The 19,605-nt window shown below is 49.1% G+C and overlaps 9 protein-coding genes across 9 annotated transcripts; 6 read left to right on the forward strand and 3 right to left on the reverse strand.

Annotated features, from left to right (window-relative positions):
• Window positions 1-795: 795 nt before the first annotated feature.
• BDQ94DRAFT_163316 (PQ-loop repeat-containing protein) lies at window positions 796-1,800 on the forward strand (the record flags this gene model as incomplete). The annotated part of the gene is made up of 4 exons (XM_026769719.1): window positions 796-833; window positions 899-1,153; window positions 1,219-1,613; window positions 1,736-1,800. The coding sequence occupies 4 exons, from the start codon at window positions 796-798 to the stop codon at window positions 1,798-1,800; spliced, it is 753 nt and encodes a 250-aa protein (XP_026620749.1).
• Window positions 1,801-1,803: 3 nt separating this feature from the next.
• BDQ94DRAFT_184270 (uncharacterized protein) lies at window positions 1,804-3,178 on the reverse strand (the record flags this gene model as incomplete). The annotated part of the gene is made up of 4 exons (XM_026774609.1): window positions 3,077-3,178; window positions 2,442-3,017; window positions 2,112-2,382; window positions 1,804-2,055 (listed from the first exon to the last, which is right to left on the reverse strand). Exons 1-4 carry the CDS (start codon window positions 3,124-3,126, stop codon window positions 1,804-1,806), a joined length of 1,149 nt encoding a protein of 382 aa, XP_026620750.1. The 5' UTR covers window positions 3,127-3,178.
• Window positions 3,179-3,692: 514 nt separating this feature from the next.
• BDQ94DRAFT_175317 (uncharacterized protein) lies at window positions 3,693-4,091 on the forward strand (the record flags this gene model as incomplete). Its single annotated transcript, XM_026772491.1, has 1 exon — window positions 3,693-4,091. The coding sequence occupies one exon, from the start codon at window positions 3,693-3,695 to the stop codon at window positions 4,089-4,091; it is 399 nt and encodes a 132-aa protein (XP_026620751.1).
• A 120-nt stretch (window positions 4,092-4,211) lies between these two features.
• On the reverse strand, window positions 4,212-6,084 carry BDQ94DRAFT_175318 (protoporphyrinogen/coproporphyrinogen oxidase; the record flags this gene model as incomplete). Its single annotated transcript, XM_026772492.1, has 8 exons — window positions 4,212-4,347; window positions 4,400-4,836; window positions 4,889-5,064; window positions 5,119-5,194; window positions 5,291-5,725; window positions 5,789-5,869; window positions 5,940-6,009; window positions 6,068-6,084. 8 exons carry the CDS (start codon window positions 6,082-6,084, stop codon window positions 4,212-4,214), a joined length of 1,428 nt encoding a protein of 475 aa, XP_026620752.1.
• Window positions 6,085-7,169: 1,085 nt separating this feature from the next.
• Window positions 7,170-8,002, forward strand: BDQ94DRAFT_163319 (uncharacterized protein; the record flags this gene model as incomplete). Its single annotated transcript, XM_026769720.1, has 4 exons — window positions 7,170-7,343; window positions 7,389-7,664; window positions 7,707-7,848; window positions 7,908-8,002. The coding sequence occupies 4 exons, from the start codon at window positions 7,170-7,172 to the stop codon at window positions 8,000-8,002; spliced, it is 687 nt and encodes a 228-aa protein (XP_026620753.1).
• A 409-nt stretch (window positions 8,003-8,411) lies between these two features.
• On the forward strand, window positions 8,412-9,529 carry BDQ94DRAFT_184272 (aldo/keto reductase family protein; the record flags this gene model as incomplete). The annotated part of the gene is made up of 2 exons (XM_026774610.1): window positions 8,412-8,534; window positions 8,595-9,529. Exons 1-2 carry the CDS (start codon window positions 8,480-8,482, stop codon window positions 9,527-9,529), a joined length of 990 nt encoding a protein of 329 aa, XP_026620754.1. The 5' UTR covers window positions 8,412-8,479.
• A 713-nt stretch (window positions 9,530-10,242) lies between these two features.
• On the forward strand, window positions 10,243-11,621 carry BDQ94DRAFT_184274 (transferase; the record flags this gene model as incomplete). Its single annotated transcript, XM_026774611.1, has 1 exon — window positions 10,243-11,621. The coding sequence occupies one exon, from the start codon at window positions 10,243-10,245 to the stop codon at window positions 11,584-11,586; it is 1,344 nt and encodes a 447-aa protein (XP_026620755.1). The 3' UTR covers window positions 11,587-11,621.
• A 1,940-nt stretch (window positions 11,622-13,561) lies between these two features.
• On the forward strand, window positions 13,562-15,238 carry BDQ94DRAFT_175322 (MFS general substrate transporter; the record flags this gene model as incomplete). Its single annotated transcript, XM_026772493.1, has 2 exons — window positions 13,562-13,697; window positions 13,764-15,238. The coding sequence occupies 2 exons, from the start codon at window positions 13,562-13,564 to the stop codon at window positions 15,236-15,238; spliced, it is 1,611 nt and encodes a 536-aa protein (XP_026620756.1).
• A 518-nt stretch (window positions 15,239-15,756) lies between these two features.
• On the reverse strand, window positions 15,757-18,376 carry BDQ94DRAFT_184280 (fungal specific transcription factor domain-containing protein; the record flags this gene model as incomplete). Its single annotated transcript, XM_026774612.1, has 5 exons — window positions 15,757-17,099; window positions 17,187-17,317; window positions 17,378-17,637; window positions 17,692-18,054; window positions 18,232-18,376. 5 exons carry the CDS (start codon window positions 18,374-18,376, stop codon window positions 16,367-16,369), a joined length of 1,632 nt encoding a protein of 543 aa, XP_026620757.1. The 3' UTR covers window positions 15,757-16,366.
• Between the last annotated feature and the right edge of the window lie 1,229 nt (window positions 18,377-19,605).

A 19,605-nucleotide genomic window follows, 5' to 3' on the forward strand; every position in this document is an offset into this window, starting at 1 on the left:
TTTTTTTTCCTTTTTCTACCCCTCAGTCTGACATGCATGCGGTCTACCGCCTATGCAAGACCGACTGTTTCAACCCCAGGGCTTGTGTCATAGCATGTTGCCATTCACGACAGAACTGACGCTAAAGCATGTTTGTACATTGCTGGGCTAGACCGAGGCACACCGAACCTAATGCTGGATATATATATGCACTGGGTACACCGGGGTGGTGGTCTCCTCTCTTGCACTGCCACAGCGGGCGGTTCCCCCGTTGCTAGGCCCAAGCGCCCTAGTAGCAATTGGTGGCTCCTCTCTTGACAGGGTCCCACTATAAGACCGTGCACGAGGCTCCGTGGGATCACTGTGTCCTAGATAACGACGGGTTAGTTCTCCCTTATCACTCCTACGGCCTATACACAAGGAGGTGAGGAGCCTCTGGCTGTGGCTTGAAGACAAAATTTTTATTCTCCTTGGTCGTCCGGGTGGTGATGTACCGGCTGTATTCAGACGATAGATAGATAAGCATGTAACTAACCCGGCTAAAAAGATGGTTAGTTAGGCAGTATGCACTCTGGCATGGTCGACAACGATTGAGAAAAGATTAAATGGAATTCCACACTTGCCAACGGCGGGCAAATGCAATTCCGCCGTGTTTACTACTGCTATAGTTTATATGCCCACACCCCATCTGTCACTCTTCCCACAGTAGTATAACTACATAGTTATCTCCAAGGCGTTTTCTCCAGTCCCCAACTGGCTGCCCATGCTACAAGTTTTGAAGTGTAGAATTGTGACCACCTACTATACCAAAGCGCGATGGTCAACCAAACACTCCTCCCCTCCTGGGTCCGAATGTACGTAAAAACTTGAGCAATTTGCGATACCGCGTAGAACTCTTGATGTTGACCCTTTTTAACAGCCTCCTCCTGGGTCTGAGCATCATTTCATTCCTACCGCAGCTGCAACTCCTCTGGACAACCAAGAATAGCTCAGGTCTTTCACTGCGCTATCTACTTTTCAACCTCATCTGTGCGACAGAACAGTTCCTCCTTGCATTCTTATACAACAACACCCCAGATGCAGAACCGAATATGTTTGTGGAGAGTCCCGGATCCTTAGGAGACTGGTTGAACTTGATTCAAATCACGGTTATTTGGATACTTTCCAGTCTTACGTGAGTTTTACATATGCATCTATCCCTATAAGGGAAACATATACTAACACCAACACTCTAAAAAGATTTACGCTAAGCTTGCGATATCCCTCCGACTCATCCTTCCGAAACAAGCTCTCCGCGGCCTTGTCATATATCGTCTACCTTCTCATAGCCGTCATTCCGTCAGTATGCGTGGTCCTCACAACCGATAGAGGCGAGGATCCCCCGACCAGCGAGAATGAGTGGGTGTTCGCTCTCTGGAGTGGTGTCCATCTCATATTTGTCAACCCGGCCATGACACTTCTCGCATTCAGTGCTGTGTTCTGTCAGGCGCCGAAAATACGAAAAGGGGTGCCGCCGCCACCGGCTTTCAGTCTTCGAGGACTTGCGATCCAGGCAGGCGTGTTCTCGGTTCTTGCTTTGACTTGGCCGTTCCGGTTTGTCAATATCGATCCCGATTGGGATATTTTGCGTCGTGGTTTACGCTGTATAGCTGGTATATATCTGTTGGTTGGACGGCTGTGGATTGTGCGATCTTTGCGCTCGTTCAGGGGATTCTGCTGTGGATGGCTTGCAGAAATATGAAGTACTGGCGGTTAGCTGAGGAGGGCGAGACAGAGCCGTTACTGGCGAATAGGGGAGTGATTGAGTCGTTGCCAATATAACTTCTATGTTTCCCTCTCTTGTTCTATAACTGTAAACTCCACCATATTCGAAGCCGGTACCACCACCTCCGGCCGTCCGTCATTGTCAGCGGGCTTAGTGATCACCCCGAATCCGACTACCATTACAATGGTATCCAAATGATCCTCCTTCGTTCCCCAATCCCACCAAGTCCATTTGCATCCTTTGAATCGGTGTCGCATGACCTCCCCATCTCGAGCATCTTCTGGTAGATCGAGCATGATCTCAAGTTCCTCCTTTCAGACCAGGTCTCGTTGGGCTGTAGAGACATAAACCCTTCACTTGTTCCCACTGCGCGTGGGACGTCTTCATCCTCGAACAAGGCGTATCCACACACACCATCGCCGCGCCATGATTCCCACTCTCCAGTATCCTGGCTACGCCGATAAAAACAAGATACCTCCCAATCATACAAGTCACTCACTGAGAAAGTAATTGGTCGAGGGGTCTCGTCTCCTGATACCCCGTGGTAGGTAAGCTTCCAGGTCAACGGCCACCTTTCTTGGGTTCTCCATGTCGGCGGGCCTTCAATCTCGAGGCTGAAAATGGGCACGCCTGGGGTGCTTAGCTGTTGTTAGCGTCCTAATATCAGCAGATAAATGGGCGGAGAAGAGGTACTCACAGGGTACTGGGATCTAGTTCGAGGATTGGAGGAGTCAATGGCCTTGGTGGCGGCGGCGGCGCACTACCTTCGATCATACAGAATCTGCACCGTGCACCCCCAGGCAGTATTATTGGGGTTGATTTCGGCTTCAGCTCCGCGCTTTCCAACTTCTCCTTGTTGGTATCCTTCGATCCCCAATCCCAAAGATACACCTCGTCCCCGGGCCAGAAGAGATCGTATATAATCCATTCATCTTTCTCAGCTGCTGGGGATATACTCTCTCCGAGAGGGATATCCCACGACACGGCTTTACCTTCTGCACCCAGGTACCAAAGGTGGGGGGAGCCTGATTGCTGCGTTACTGGTAAGGAGAAATTGGACCGTAGTTCCACCTCCTCTACGCCCTCACCGGGCCTGTCACGGAAGACTCTAAATCCTTCATCGGTGTTGGGGGACCAGTAGAAATAGCATGGCTTGTGTTCCTGCTGCTCCTTGGATCGCGCAATAGTTACTTTTATGTAATTTCCATCCGGGTTCTCGGTATAGAAATTTCGATACTCAGTGAGGGTTACCTCCAACGCTGGAGTATGTGGGCTTTAGCTCCGTTGTGTTAGTGTCTATCTGAGGTTTGCAATGACAACAGGGGTCCATACTGTCGGTCTGCCTTGGAAAACTTTAGATATGGCTCTAAGGGATCGGTCATAGTTACTGATTTCTTGGTTGAAGGTTCCAGTAAAAGCAGGTTGCACTGGGATAACAGGTGGGGTGTACAGAAGGAGAAGATAAGCTATGATTTGGGCTTATCTAAAGGGAACATACGCCATTATATGCCAAGAGCGTGTGCAAGGTGTCTAGATATAGCAAGTAGGCCGAGCTAAATCAAAACTATCCTAGTATGGGCACCTGTAATGTTCCTATTGCAGTTAGCTTTTCTGCTTTAATTTGGTTGCCTGGTATACGGAGGTGTGTTCCAATACACAGTAGTTATTAGCGGCACTAGCATGCTCGCTAAAGTAGGAATAGATTAATTATGCCTAAGTTGACTGGTCTTCCTAAAGTAGGAGACTCTTCTGGCCTCTTACCATCTTATGGGTTACTAGCAAATCAAAACACCATATTTCTAAAGCGGTGATGCGGTTACGAACGACCAGGATAATGGTTGGCCTTTGCTGACGATTTGTCTTACTGACGTTCTAACTCGCCCGGACAATCGCATCTTGATTGGGATGACGTCTTACTCAGGTGATAAAGGCATTTGCCATCAGCTTGATGCCTTTTCCACTGTCCTGCAGATCTTACCAACACCGGCCACTTTACCTAGGCCAGATAACCGTCCTTGAGAGTGAACTTCATGGCGAGGAGCGCATCGGCCGGCGTTGGCTCGCAAAACATCCATTGTGTCAGGGTTTTATGGTCCGCCCATCCACAACAATCGGCGGGTGGCTGTACGTGGCCAGCTTCATCCTGTCCAATGCGCATCTGCCGTTCGTGCCTCGACTCTTGGCGGCGGAGGAGCAATTACTAGGAGAGCAGCAGAAGGCACAGGAGGAGAGTCTGGTTGCATTACAGGATTGGCTCAAGGTTAACAGTATTCGAGTGCTAGCGGTGGATTTGCCTCTGCTATTGGTCACAACGGCAGCTGCACTGGGGTCAGAGAACTGGCAGTAAAGGCATTGATTATATGTATGGCCAAACAGCTAATCTCCAATCTAGGAAGCAGCTTTATTTACTGAACACCGGGCATAATACACTACTTCAGTTACCCAGTAAATAATGCTATCTACCTCCTCACTGGGTAACAGTCTTCATACTGCCCAGGCGGCGCTCAGTGTTGTCACGACCGTTGACAAAGTCCGGGTAGGCCAAAGTAAGCTCGACTGCACCAGAAACAATGTGGTCAACTGCTTCAACACCCAGCATAAAACTTAAATTTCATTAGCACGCGTACATGGGCCCCAATATTCATAGGAAATTACCTGTGGTCCTGGTTACCGACTTCATACTTCCACGAACCGAAACGGCCACGGGATAGAATGTCCTTTTGCTGCAGGTAGGGGGGAATCTCGTTCAGAGCGCCGTTGCGCTCCAAGCTGGGGGTAGGGTATCCGTGGTCGAAACGCCGCACGTAGGTGCGGACAATCTCGTCCTCGGGCTGAAGCAACGTGGTGTTGATCAGACCCTGGATGCAGTCCCCCAATAGGATGTCGTGGTTGACCGGCTTATACTGAGACTCGGAAACTTCCAACATGATAGACCAGTATGGACCCTCCTGGGCGTCTGAAGAAGCAGGCTTCTGGCCGTTGGCAAGTTGCTTGGTAGGCAACTTGACCTTTTGCTGAGGTTGGTTATTGGGGGAATAGTTGGAGAAGATAGTAGCACGGTAGAAGGGGCAGTTGTCCTCGGGGAAGTAAAGCTACGGCTGTTAGATTGTATTTTTCCTTGATCTGAATCCAGAGAGAACATACCCAGCACTTATCTCCGATGCGCTCAGGGCGCGTCCCACGGATACCGACACCGATCACGTTGGTGGAGGAGTAGAAGAGGGGTTTGCAGAGCTGCTGCAGTGCGGTGTCCGCCATGGCCTCGGCGAGGTAGTCAACCGCAATGGTCGAGATAAGCGATCCGTAGTGAACAATGGTACCTGACAGTTTTGATCAGCTTAATCGCCAGTCAGCCCATCGGTAGAGCAACAGACCGTCCTTCAGGTAGACCTTCTTCGCCTCGGCGTCAACCTTGACCACGGTGCCGTGCTCACCGAAGCGGGTCTTCTCCTCGGCAATCGTGTTGGCCACAGCAATTCAGATGCCACCGGTACCGCCGTTGGCAGGGAACTTGAAAGTGGCATTGGGTCCCCAGTTGCCAGTCACCTTGTTAAGGATGACATTGCTGGTCAGCAGCTTGAGGTTGGGGGCAGCCACCCGCTCGCCAACCCAGGTGGCGTTCATCTTGCTCGGGGGCATCGCCCAGACTTTGAAGTTGTACGGGCGCATAAAAATCTGGTTCAGTCGCTGACCGACATTCCGGGTGTTCCAGATGTCGAAGTTCTGGGGCTTGTCCGACGCAGGGCGGGTTCGGGCCTCCAAGGCGGCATCAATTAGACTTTCGATGCATTGCACCTGCTCCTCCTTGGGCAAGACGGAGATATTGTTCTGGAAAGGGTAGGGGACCCAGCGGCCCTGGTAGCGGACATAGGAGACCTGTTGGTGCTCGTACCAGTCCTCTGTCTTGGGGAGGGCTTCGTGGAGGCAGTCGTCGAAATACTTGTAGTGGGAGAATATAACATGCCCACCGACATCAAACAGCTGCACGGAGATTAGTACCTAATCATCATGTTGGGCACGATCCCTCGCGGCAGAACGACATACAAAGCCTTCGGGGGTAATGTCTGTGGAGGCCAGTCCACCGGGGGTTTCGTTCGCGTCAATGATCATCCACGTGGCACTGTTCTAGACTCCCATGTTTTGTTAGCGTTACCAGAAGAATTCGTTCCATCGTGATCTAATTGCTCCGACTTACCAGCTGCTGGAGACGTTTGGTGGCGCCCAAACCGGTTGGTCCTGCACCGATGACCAACACATCGACATTGCTGGGAAGACGAGTCAGCACTCTATTTCCAAAAACACGGCTGAGATAAGGACAAGTACATTTGCTTAGCAGCCATGATAGGGGAGGGCGAAGGGGAGGCGAGTGGGAAAGAAAGAGACAGGAAGAGGCGGGAGGAATCCAAAACAGACAAGCAGCATAGCCTACAAGAGAACAGCAAGAAGATCGGGAGGCATTTTAAGACTGACAGCAAGACCCTGGACAGGATCCAGCGAGGATGCGACGCGCGTCAGTTGGGGCAGATCACGGACGGATGAACCGGGGTTTGCCCCATGGTGATCTAAATTGTAATTCCACTACTAAGTACATAATTGCAGCGGCGGTGTCATGGGGCAGACTACTACTTTTAAAATCTACTATTGATGCTGTACAGTGTAGTCTGTACTACTCTATACAGGGTAGATGCTCCGTACTACTCCGTGACGCGGACGTCTCTATTTTAGGGCTATACTCCCTACGAGTGGGGACTTCGAAGCTTGTTTGCATGGAATCCCACTGGCCGAGTACGGCGGGCCGGGCAATAGCGGCCATCGGGCAATAACAATTTCTTAGTATTAATTGCCAGCAGAATAACAACAACATCTGATTATCTTATATAACTTATCTAATATACCTATCTATATAAAGCTGTATGAACATTACTAAATAACGTACTTGACTCTGTTATACAGATAGCCACTAATCCTAAGTACCATAATTAATTACATTTTGTGATAGGATCTACTTGTCAGGGTAGAATACCCTCTTCCGTGGCTGATATATTGATGCGCACTGATCTGTTTTAATATTTATTTGGACGATTAAAGGTGTCGTTTGGGGTGATCGTCGCATCAATCGGGCAGTCGGTTCATTGGAGCCTGGGGGCTTTGATTGCATCAAGGAGTGGCTGATGGCAGAAGTACCAGGCTCTAGGTATAGGCTTGTATCTATCACCGATAGCTCCGTTCTCGCTGATGCCCTTATCCCCTTCACCGAGTGGGTGGAATCTGCCTACCCTATCTATTAGGGCTTTATCAAAAGTGCCCCTCGCTCTTTCCTTTCATCTTTCCTTTTCTGGCTTCAATAAACCGCTTTCTCTCCTTTCTTGCTCTCAGAAGACTGTCCCACATAATTTCAATACTCTCTTCGTACAGACCACACCAAATGGCTTCGCCCAACAGCACAATCGTCCTTATTACCGGCGCCAACCAGGGTCTCGGCTTTGATGTCGCCAAAATGCTGGCCACCGACCACCCGGGATACAATGTGCTCATGGGCTACCGCGATGCAACTAAGGGCGAAGAGGTCGTTGGCAAGCTCAAAAGCCGAGGACTGACCGTCGACGGAGTGATGATCGACGTGACCGACGACACCTCCATGTAGAGGGCCTGTCGGCTAGACGTCCTCATCAACAACGCCGGAGTAATCTCCGAGGGACGCTTACCCGAAGGCACCTCCCTCCGCCAAACCTGGCAGACTGGCTTCGACATCAACACCACGGTCCACGTCGTCACTACGCAAGCCTTTGTGCCTCTGCTGGAGATGGCCGCTCTGCCACGAGTGGGTCTTATGTCCTCAGCTCTAGGATCATGTACTGGCCGGTTGGACCCCAACGACCAATTTGCTGCCTTCCGGTTCCCCGCCTACCGCAGCACCAAGGTGGCGCTCAGCATGGTTGCCTGCCACTATGCCGATCTATAGGGGTCTAAGGGGTGGAAAGTCAATGCTAGCGACCCGCGACATTATGCGACCAATTCCAACGGCTTCCGTGGCTCGGGGTCCCCGGAGAGTGGTGCGCTGCAAACGGTTCGTCTCGCAAGCTTGGATAAGGATGGACCAACTGGTATATTTAGCAACACCGATGGGCCGCTGGGGTGGTAGAATCGCTGTGTATCAATCTAGTCGGTCAATCGGCCGAAGGAGATGACTTTGAAGTCTGCCAGGACCAGATCCTTGGGGAACGAGAGTTCGAGGTCAAGGCTAGATTGATCTATTAGCCAGTATACTAGTATTTGTATCCTTGGAGAGTGTGCTGGGTACCAGTAAGCACTAGTATGGAGTAATAGTGTCAGTGCGTATAGGCCGGGGAAGGGGCTTGGGTGTTTCAGCTGTAGATGATTGGAGTTTTTTCAAGTGACTAAAACTTTCAAAGAACATTCCAATCGGGGACTCCCAGACGGACAAGTCCGTGGCAGGGATTATCACGGAGTTTGGCGGACATTAATTCGTACCTCCGATGCCATTGAGCCACTTCGCTGATGCTAATAGAATTATGGATTTACCCCTCCCCCCAAAGAGTGGTGGCGGATTGATTATCACTAGGTACAACCGTCTGAATTTCTCTCGTCCTTCTCACCACTTTATATTCCTCTTCCTTGGCTTCATTTGTGTACAGACAAGTTTCCAGGAATAATAATCCATCACCTTCGATACCCGCTTTCCTCACCTCTTTTTTCATTCCCCCTCTTTCCACCATGACTGTCACTCTTGTCAATAAAGCCATCGGCCCGATCGGGTTTGGTCTTATGGGTATGCTCATGCTTCCTCTCACCCCATATCTTACAGCAGCCCTTCTAAGCTAACCGACAGGCCTTACCTGGCGTGCCAACCCCACCCCATACGACGAGGCCGTCAAAGTCATGAAGCGCGCTCTCGACCTCGGGGCTAATTTCTGGAATGCCGGAGAATTCTACGGCCCTCCCCATGCCAACTCCCTGCAGCTATTGGACTACTACTTCACCAAATATCCCGAGGATAGCAGCAAAGTAGTCCTAAGTGTCAAGGGCGGTCTGGGCCCCAAAGGTCCCGACGGTACTATCGAAGGCATCCGCGCCAGTATTGATAACTGCCTGAAGCTCCTCAACGGCAAAGTGTTTATCAGTATCTTTGAGCCAGCGCGGGTCGATCCCAACACTCCTATTGAAACCACCATCAGCGCAATAGCCGACTACGTTAAGGCCGGGAAGATCGGCGGCATCGGCATCAGTGAATGTAGTGAGCAGACAGTGCGTCGGGCTCATGCCATACATCCTTTGGCTGCTGTGGAGGTTGAGTTGTCCTTATTTTCCACAGATCCTTTGGAGAATGGAGTTGCTGCTGCCTGTAAGGAGCTCGATATTCCTCTGGTAGCATACTCCCCTTTGTCCAGAGGATGGTTGACAGGACAACTACGCTCGTTGGATGATCTGCCTGCCGATGACTCTCGGCGCAACTATCCTCGATTCCAGCCAGATGTGTTCCACTTGAATTTAAAGTTGGTGGAGCAGTTGGAGCAGATTGCTAGGAAGAAGAAGGCTACTTTAGCGCAGACGGCTATTTCCTGGGTAAGGGCTCAGAATAAGCTACCCGGCAATCCCGTGATTATTCCCATCCCCGGATGCACTACAGTCGAGAGGGTGGAGGAGAATATGGCCGATGTAGAGTTGTCGGAGTCCGAGCTGAAGGAGATTGCTGCTATCCTGAAGGAAATCCCGGTCCACGGTGATCGGTATGGGGGAGTGCTCGCGCGGCTCATGAATCTGTAGAATGCTGAGCCACTTGCCTTGGTTGGCAACATATCGCTATAATGATTATATTACTGCGAGGATACGAGGAGCAAACTCCCTGAGGCTATCATGCAGACAAATTCAATAATGTTGAGGACCCATCCCAGGCGATCATTGTATGTAACACTCGCCATCGCATAACAATATCAGATACGAGGTGGAGGAAGTAAATGCCAGATTTTCACCAAGTAGCTCTCGACGGGCGTCGACGTACTCGACTGAGACGCCGTAGCTATACTTTCCAATCGCAAGCTCCTGTGGTGCAACTCCAGCCAACAAGCAACTTAGGAGGCGCGATATTCTTCATGTAGAGGGCCATTTGTAGCGTGACAATTATTAGCGGAGGGTTTGTTAGATGGTTGTATTGTTACAGCGCGAGGGAGGTGAAAAAAAAAAAAAAAAAAAAAAAAAAAAAAAAAAAAAAAAAAAAAAAAAAAAAAAAAAAAAAAAAAAAAAAAAAAAAAAAAAAAAAAAAAAAGAAAAAAAAAAAAAAAAAAAAAAAAAAAAAAAAAAAAAAGTTTCAGTCGGCGACCCAATTCGGAATAGTCTGGTGTCAACTCATTATGAATCATGATCTATACATATAATCCGCGAAATAATGGCATCATGGGTGCTATCTATAAATTGAACAATTACGCGTCGAGTTCGCCCTCACCGAGTCCGCTTTCAATTGTATATTCTGAACCATCATTATGGATGATTATCTTGATGTCTTCGGTCAACAGACCTTCACTATCAATATTCAGTCATGTTTTTGCTTTCCCCTCCCTGACAACTCCGCATGCCCAGATATTGTCGACACTCTCACCAAAGGTCTTGAGCGACTCCGCACAAGCTTTCCCTGGCTAGCAGGTCAAGTTGTCAATGAGGGTTCGGGCGAGGGCGATACGGGTTACTTCATGATCAGGCCGCTGGAAAATGAAGCTCAGCTGGTTGTGCGAGACCTGCAGAATGACCTCTCAGTCGCGACAATGAAAGATTTACAGCGTGCTAATTACCCCATAAGCATGCTGGATCAAAACATTCTGGCGCCCCGCAAGATTTTCCCGGAGAACCAGGATGACTCGAAGCCTGTTTTCCTTATTCAAGCGACTTTTATCACGGGAGGCCTCCTTCTCACCTTCGTCGCTCAACACAATGCTATGGATGCCACCGGCCTCGTCAATATTATTCATCTGTTTGCTAAGGCTTGTCGAAACGAAAAATTCACAGACGAGGAGCTCCGGGGCGGTAATCTTCCACGCCGAGATATTGTTCTATTGCTCGATGACAGCTCTGCGACAGATGCCGAGCTCGATCGTTACATTGTCAAAACCGCTCCATATAAGCATTCAACTGACTTGCCAGGGACTCGTATGCCGAAATTGTCATGGACGTCTTTCAAAATCTCACCTCGCTCGCTAGAGGAACTGAAATCTGTTGCTATGGCTTCCCTCCCACCGCCATCCTTCGTCTCTACTGATGATGCTCTCACGGCCTTCATCTGGCAATCTGTTACTCGGGCCCGTCTGCGCCGACTGGGTCCCTCGACTCACTCAACCATCATGCGCGCCGTGGATGTACGAGGACTTCTCGATATTTCTCCGCTCTACCCGGGACCTATACAGAGCAATGTCTATACCGACTCTTCGATCATGACACTCATTGAGGAGCCGTTGGGTAACATTGCTTTGCAACTTCGGCTAGCTCTAAGCGACGAATCGCGCTTAGAACACCACACGCGTGCTATTGCAACCTTCCTGAGTCGTACGCCGGACAAGAATATTTTTTCCTTTGGCGCATCAATCGATACAACAACGGATCTCATTCTTAGTTCGTGGGCAAAACTGGAGAGCTATTGCTTTGACTTTAACCTTGGTTTAGGATTGCCTGAGGCTGTACGAAAGCCAAGATGCAATGAGGTCGAGGGGTTGACTTTTCTATTGCCCAAGACACGTGAAGGCGAGGTCATAGTTGCAATATGCCTACGGGATGAAGATATAGAAGAGCTCCGGTCTGATGTCGTCTTCATCAAACATGCGGAGTATATTGGTTAGAGGCTGGTGCCAGAGTAGGATAATTTTACATTAAGTGTTGAAGATGATAATAATTTTCCAGGCCAAAATTAGTTAGACATGAAGAGACATACGTACTTGATGTTCTAGCCAGGTTGACTGCTTTCCCTTTCCGTTTTAGTGCTCACCCCTCGCCGCTTTTTGCTCACTTAGTAGACCTGAGCACGCCCTGAGCAGCGTGGGGCGATCACTGACCACGGGGTGAGCGGAAGACTGAGTGCCCTGAGTTTCGGTCAGTCCCTCTCAAATGGAAAGTCCCCAGTTACTTTCAGATTCTTTATCATGGCCTGTCGAAAGAGAGACTTTTTGGAGTACGTTGGAAGATGATTTGCGGTTCGATGTATTTTACTTGGTCGTCGCTCCTGGTACCAGTTCCGGGCCTTTGTTTTGGACAAGCCTTTGATGTTTGTCGCGCAAGGTAAGTATAATCAGAGTAAACGCGCTGAATCTTCATTTCGTTAATCTCGTTCGTTCTCGCATAATTTATAGACGGTGCGGGAGAATGCCCGGTGTATCCGTGGCTCCAAGTTGGGAGCTGTGTTCTGGTTCAAAGAGGTGACTTTAACAGAAACCTGTGGCCTTGTGTCGTCATAAGCCCAATCAGTTGGTTGTTTGCCTGAATTAATGCGCTGACATGTGGTGTCCAACGGCAATATTCGGGTATGTACTATCGCTATATCGGTTTTCTAGACATTACATGTACCTCTTCACCAGGGCCAACTTTGAGCATCGGCGAGGCTAATGGAGGCATTTATGCCGGGATTCGCTTCCTAACCACTACCTTATCCAGCGGCTGCAAATTTAGCTGTTTCCTCTTCCCTGATTGGTACTTGCCACCTAGCTGTGTTCGTGGTGCAACTGTGGTGAGCTTGTAAATGAGACGGGCAACACATATGGTCTCATTTCCGCTGGAAATCTCGCAAAGGCTGGCAATGCTGAATCTAAAGTTAGATCGCATGTAGGCACCTGTCGTTCCACACCTACCTTCTCCTTTCATCTCTTCTCTTTGGCTTTCATTCCTGTTCTTCTTTAGTCCATGTCTCCTTAAAAACGCGGCTGAACAAAATATAAAACACAGGAACTAGTCCTGAATTAGATATTACGGCTCACTCCTGCCCTTAAGACCAGAACGGGCCGCACGAAGTGTGGGGCCCGCAGATCATTCCCTGAAAGGTCCACTACCTATATAGGTTAGATAATGGGTCTAACAGTTGGACCCATCGATGGGTTTTGCCAAAGTCTAGCGTCAACAGTCTGACACGACCCGCTTCGAGACAAGATGCACCTGAGATACTTGAACACAGTGCAGAGGACACTCCTAATCCGCATTTTGTCGGCACTCAGGATAGTAGCAACAGCAACACTGGAAATAGAAGCCCTATCCATCTTTATCTCTGCCATCGAGCACAACGCACCATCACCAGACTTCACACACTACCTTGAGACCATCCAATCTGGACAACATAAGACTTGTACATAGATCGAAGTATGATATATGGATATGGAGACTTTAGGTTTACAAGCAATCTACATGTGATTCTATGAGTTCTAACGAGAGGCTGGTGGCCAAGTTGCTGATCCTATACAGCCCGACTTCCTAGTTGGGCCTCCTACCTAATTAAGATAATTACCTTGTTAGTACTAGTGGAATTTCCTAAACTGCACAACTAACTACCTACCGACATACCTACATATATGTAGGTATGTAATCGATTAATCTTAGTTAATCTAAACTAATCATACAATGAGAAAATGGAATACCCCAAGACACGCTCTCATATTTCTGAACTATTCATCCCTCAGATTACTACTTCCAAGACCGTTGAGCATGCTACCCACCTTGCCCTGATTAATACCACAACGACCAAATATATCACTGCTATACGGAGCTGGACATCCATAGGGGACCTCCTTCTCGCGCCAGGAGAGCTTGACGCGCGCCACCATCTCTGCCGTAATGCCACCCCCGGATTGTTCGCGGCGACAGATTGCAGCGAAAGCAGATGGCTGTAGAGCCGATCTTGGAAACGTACCGATCACACTAGACGAGCTCGAAATCGATTCCTATTTCGCATCGCGCCCTCGTACCGAAGGTTGATATGCATATGTCCTTGAACCTATTAACTGAGACCAATCCACTCACTCATCATGACACACAGGCCCAAGCTCTACTCAAGAGAGCGTGATTGTCACGTGGAACGGAGAGGATGACCCCAAAGATCCATACAACTGGCCCCTTTCGAAGAAATGGCGCGCCACAGGCATTGGCTTGCTTGCGAGCTTTGTCTGCTCGATGAATGGGACCATCCTAACTGTGGCTCATACGGCCATCGGGAACGAGTTTCACATTTCCGATGCGACGTTCCCCAATACCTACTGGCTAACAACATCTTGGGGTATCGGGGCCGCGCTGTGCCCGCTTCTTCTGTTTCCTGTGATGGAGGACTTTGGCGTTCGACCTGTCCTTCTGACCACCTATTTTTGCTTTATTTCTTTTTTGATTCCTGTAGGGCTGGCACCGAACTTTGCTACCCTGATTGTGGTTCGATTCTTCAGCGGAGGATGTGTTCCGCTGATAAGCGACGCCGTTGCCGGTATTACATCGAATGTCTTTCACGGCGATCGAGCCCGGAGTGTCCCAATTTGTCTGTACGTGACCATCTATCTGGCGGCGACAAGTCTGGGCCCGGTGGTTGGCTCTGCCATCCTGCAATTCCTGTCATGGCGTTGGATTGGGTACATCGAACTGATCTGGACCGCTGCCCTATATCCGATTCTGATCTTCGGTCTGCCAGAAAGCCGCGGGCCGGCGATCTTGCGCGCTAAGGCCAAACGACTGCGCCGCAAGGGGACGAACGCGTACACGACCGAGAAGATTGATCGGGTAGCATTTCCTCAGCTTATCCTGCAGAGCGTTCAACGGCCTCTGTACATGCTATGTACTGAAGGGGTCGTGTTCGTTGCGACGGTGTGGGCTGCCTTCAGCTTGGGAACAATCTATCTTTTTACGCAATCGGTCGAGCAGGTATACAAAAAGCTATATAGGTGGGATCCCATCCAGTGTGGATATGTCCAAGTTGCGATTGTGATCGGGGAACTCCTGGGCGGTGGATTTTGCATCTTAACCGATCCCTGGTACTATGCATCTGCGACCCGCAATACCGAGGCACCGGGCACGCCGATCCCGGAGGCTCGGCTTCACGCATCGATTATTGGTGGACTCTTTGGTGTCACGGGCGGCATGTTCGTGTATGGGTGGACATCGTACACTTCCATACACTGGATGGCACCCACCGTCGGCCTGGCGATGGTGGGGTTTGGGACGACGGCCGTCATCGTTGGCAATGCTAACTATCTCATCGACGCGTACAGCAAGTATGCTGCGAGCGCTCTCGGGGCGGTGGGTTTCGTCGAGAACATCTCTATCGCCTTTCTCCCTCTGGCCGCAGCAGCCATGTACACGAATATTGGATTTCAGTGGGCCAGCTCGCTGCTTGCATTTGTGTCCTTGGCCCTGGTGGCGACTCCTTTTGTGGTCCTCCAATGGGGCAAAGAGATCAGATCTTACAGCCCATTCATGCAGGAGGCCACTGTAGAGCGGACGAGAGACAGTGCCGCGGCCGCAGGTGTATAGACAACAAGGGCCTACAGGTGCTGTGCTCTGCGCAGCGCCCCCTCTTAGATTTATAAACATTTCATTACGTGAATTCTCTTAAAAATTCCTATGATAGGAATAATTGTCGCACTAAACTGGCTAGTTAGTGGGAATTGGCCAGTTAACCGATAGATATGAATTAATTGATTAGGTCTAGCTAGCCCGTCAGCTACTAGTATATTTATATAGCCAATTAAATTAGAGTAGCTATACCTGACCATTATACCTTAACTTGTAATCTAACTGTATAATTAAGATCAGGTTAAGATTAAACAAATATTTTAGTAACTATTAACCATTCTTAACTTCAGGTTAGAAAGATCAGGTATAGTAGTAGATAAATCAATAGTTATAGATTAAGTAGTGATTTTTACAGACTCTTTATAATAGTGTTATACTAATAGTAATATATTCTTAAATACAGTATTACAAGTAATCCATATCATCTATTTTTAATTAGTTGGTATTGTGAACAATTTCTCCAATTCAACAGGGTGGTTATCATTGTTTACCACCGCCACATATCGCGGTTATGGTATCGGTCGCGAGATACTCAGTGCAGGCAAGGATTTCTTCCGCAAATACGGCACGGAATACATTGGCCTTGACAGTGTGGCTGAGCAACGTGTGACTTACGAGCGGCGTGGCTTTTATAGAGACTAATCTAATCGCGGTTTGTGAGCGGCCCAGTGTGAAAGCTATCCCTGTTGCCAATGGGTCCTTGATGGAGGGAGAAAGGATCGAGTATTTGCAAAAGCTGAGCCTGGATAAACTCGCGGAAAGTGATTTCGCGCATTGTGGACTCGAAAGTCCTCGCTTATGGACCACTGAGGCTTTGTTTCACCGTCAAGATGCAAACGGCCTTGCAGTCGTGGATCAACACGAACCCTTACGGGCTGGGTTCTTATTCGAAAGTGCGAACTTGGATATCGATTCGGTCCTCTTTATGCGGAGCAACAAGATGTTGCGAGCCTGCTTGTGCATGCTGCTATGGAGAGCCTGGAAGACAAGGGTGCAAGCTTGGTTGCGGAGACATGGCAGTAAGCCAGCAGCCCGATCCACCTTTATAAAGGCTGACCGCGAATATATCTTGACTTTTAGTTTAGATCATCCAAAGCAAAGCCGCATTTGCAACGGATAACAAGACACAGTGTGTTTTCGATCCACGACGTGACCCCACCACACGTTCTCAAATCCCTTCGCCTCCTGCTCCGCCCATACTTCTTCAAGCAACGGAATGGTACTCCCAAACATTTGATACCGCGTCCGGTCATTCCACACCGAGCAGAACTGCACGATCTTCTGCCGTATCGATCGATCGCGTTGTTCGCAGCCCGCGAAGAAGAGCGGCAGCAACGCCTGCCGGGCGACCATGCTCTCGTCGCGACACGCTACCACATGGTCCACAACAACCCGGGCCCAACGGACAACATGCGTTGGAATAGGACTTCCCGGCTTCCATCGGAATACGCGGTAAATGTAGAGAAGCAGGCCGTGTCTCCATGCCTCCGAGCAGTGCATACAATCTTGGTCTTTTTGGATGTCCTCTTCGCTACCGAAGGCAAGTGCGGCAGGGGAGATGTGATGCCAGGACTCGAGCGCTTGCTCGATTTGGGCAACCGTCGTGGTGTCGAAGGTCACGTACCGCATGGACGACGATTGGCGTTTTTCGGCACTCAGACGCACAACTTGCATGAGGAGCGTGACCACGCTGTGTGGGCACCCGCAGAGGTCAAAGAAATTCCACTTCCGATCATCGGGGTTCGATAGGATGGCTTCGACGTATGCGTACGGGAACACGCAATTTTCCCGGGATAAGAGACTGGTGATGGCATCCCACCTAAATAGTTTAGCTGGAAGGGCCCGGCTGATTTTGCGTAAAATGTTTGGTTGGGGGGAAGAGAAGGGGGTTAAGGGGGTTAAATACCACAACAGCAATCCTATTTGAGCGTCTGCCCGAGCGGACGTAGTCCATGCTTCGATTCCCCCGCACGCTTCGATGAGGCCATAGGCTCCCTTGAGATGTGTACTCCAGTATCCGAGGGTGGATTGAGTTTCCTAACTTTCGTTATCAACTTGGATTAGGTCCAAGCAACAAAGATAAAGGTGCAAACTAACGTCGAAGGAAAATAAGATCATAATCGCATCAAGCATGGAGGAGCCATCTTCCACATTACCGGATGCGTTGATGCTTTCGCGGAGGAGTTTCAATGCTGTATAGTGATGGTCATCGGTTGATGGGCTCTTAACATGATGACCCGCTAAAGCCATCACCGCATGGACCAGAAACATAGGTTCCGGAACGTTGGTTTTGCGATATCGAAACGGATTCATCTGTAAGTCGAACGTTAATGGGATCGTGCAGAATTCCATATTGTCTATGACTTGTTAGTGGGCATTGACAGGAGCGACTAGGAGCAGAATAAGCGAACATCTCTCAAGGATAGGCCCAAACCGCTGCCAGATGTTATTGTACAGTACGCTCGGTGGCATAGATGTAGTAGTGTTGGGGAGGTCTGAAGCTGCCATGGGACTTGACTCTATAGTAGTAGCGACTTGACTCGACCAGTCATAGAAGGCGTCTCCGTCAGCTAATTGTAGCTGTCCGTCGTCTGTCGGTGTAGATGAACACGGGGATTGGCCTTGGTCTTTGCTGTTATCGCGATGCGGTTGTAATTCAGCTGTCCTAGGATCGGTCTCGGGGCCGGGAGAATCAGCAGCACTAATTGGCGATGCATCACCCGAGACCTCGAATGGCGTCTCTACGGAAAGGCTGGCTTCCTCGGAAACGTTGACTTGAGAACGAGTTTCATGTTAACCAACAACCGTAGATTACTATTAGTTTTTAGAAGCTAGACAAAGGACAGGACAATACCATCAGGTTCTGGGGCTTTTTGCCTCGTGATTAGTAATAGGTTCAACAGGCGCTCCGGAGGGATAAATGATGGCTGGTTGAAAATGTATGGTCTTACGGTCTCTCATAGGATGTTCTGCAACGAACACAAATTGCTGAGGTCCATCTGCGTTCCCCAACCGACCCCTATTGATCCTACGGGCTGCTGACCTTCTCACGGGCCTATTGGAGAGAGAATATCCTGGCTTCCAGGAGAGCTGCATTCTGAGCGTTCCGTGTATACCAAGTAGGGTATGGCCTGATTGTTCGCAATGTTTGCATCGAGCATTGACGGATACCTTGTGAAAAGGGGCATCCTATGAGGGGCGGTTGCGAGCAGAGAGATCAGGTAGGCACCGGGTTTAAGCTTAGTAAGAGTATAGTTAGTATTTTAGTGTAATCAACCACCGAACCGCGGATCACCCGCCATAGCCACCACTACTTGAAGCTTTTGAACCACCAACGGCATCAGATGGGCTCCACGCCGCAAGTGCGACACTCTTATGTTTCAGCTTTTTATAGATAGAGATTGATTATCTGAAGTTTTTGATGAGGATAAATATATTGACTACTGGAGAGATATCAAGGGGAATAGAGGTAAAATACTTCTACTTTAGATAATAGAAAAAGTGAAAGTAATTATATCACTTAGCTGCAGAGTATCCTATTAAATATCAGAAGTAACTATACCTTCCCGATCTAAGAAAGTGGTTCTAGCTCTTTTCGGGCTACCAAAATTTCTTAAATTAATATATTTTAAGGAGAGCCTCGACATCCTCGCGAACAGAGGATATTTCCTACAATATCCGGTTTGTCACGATATTATTATCCCATATAAGAATCCTAATAATACAAATTCGATAAGACCGAGAGCACTCCTTTCATTATTAAAAGAAAACAGTATTACAGAAAGATTAGGAATGACCCTAGATATCACTCTGATTCTTTTTAGTAGAATAAGCAGGCTGTCTTTCCAAGCAGTTAAAGAATTATGTCAAGACGAAGGGTCAAGGATATATGGATTTGATCTATCTAGATCTCAAGAAGATGGTTGGTGGTTTTTAAGAGGTGGTGGTCGGAGACCACGCAGGAAGAAAAGGCGAAGGATCAGCTGACAGCTGCCTGGCTGCAGTGAATGTCTCAACAAATTATATTACTCCCACGGGTATTGGCGCGCACGAGTAAGACCATGATATAGATCTGGAAGGATACCGGGATGAGTCACCCTGAGCCGAGATCTGGAGTAACAGTATCAAAACATGGTGGTTGACGCTTGATCTTATCACTCCCACCCACCATGCTAGCTGGCGGGCTATCTCTCCGCAAAGAATTGGCAACAGTTACATCGAGCCCGTCTCTCCGCTGAACCGTGTAGTCAACAAAAGTCTACAGTTCCACCCCGCGCATTACCAAGGGACGTGTCACGGATTTACATAAAGACATGCGACGAGCG

Source organism: Aspergillus welwitschiae, assembly GCF_003344945.1.
Source record: "Aspergillus welwitschiae strain CBS 139.54b unplaced genomic scaffold BDQ94scaffold_53, whole genome shotgun sequence".
Taxonomy (NCBI): domain Eukaryota; kingdom Fungi; phylum Ascomycota; class Eurotiomycetes; order Eurotiales; family Aspergillaceae; genus Aspergillus; species Aspergillus welwitschiae.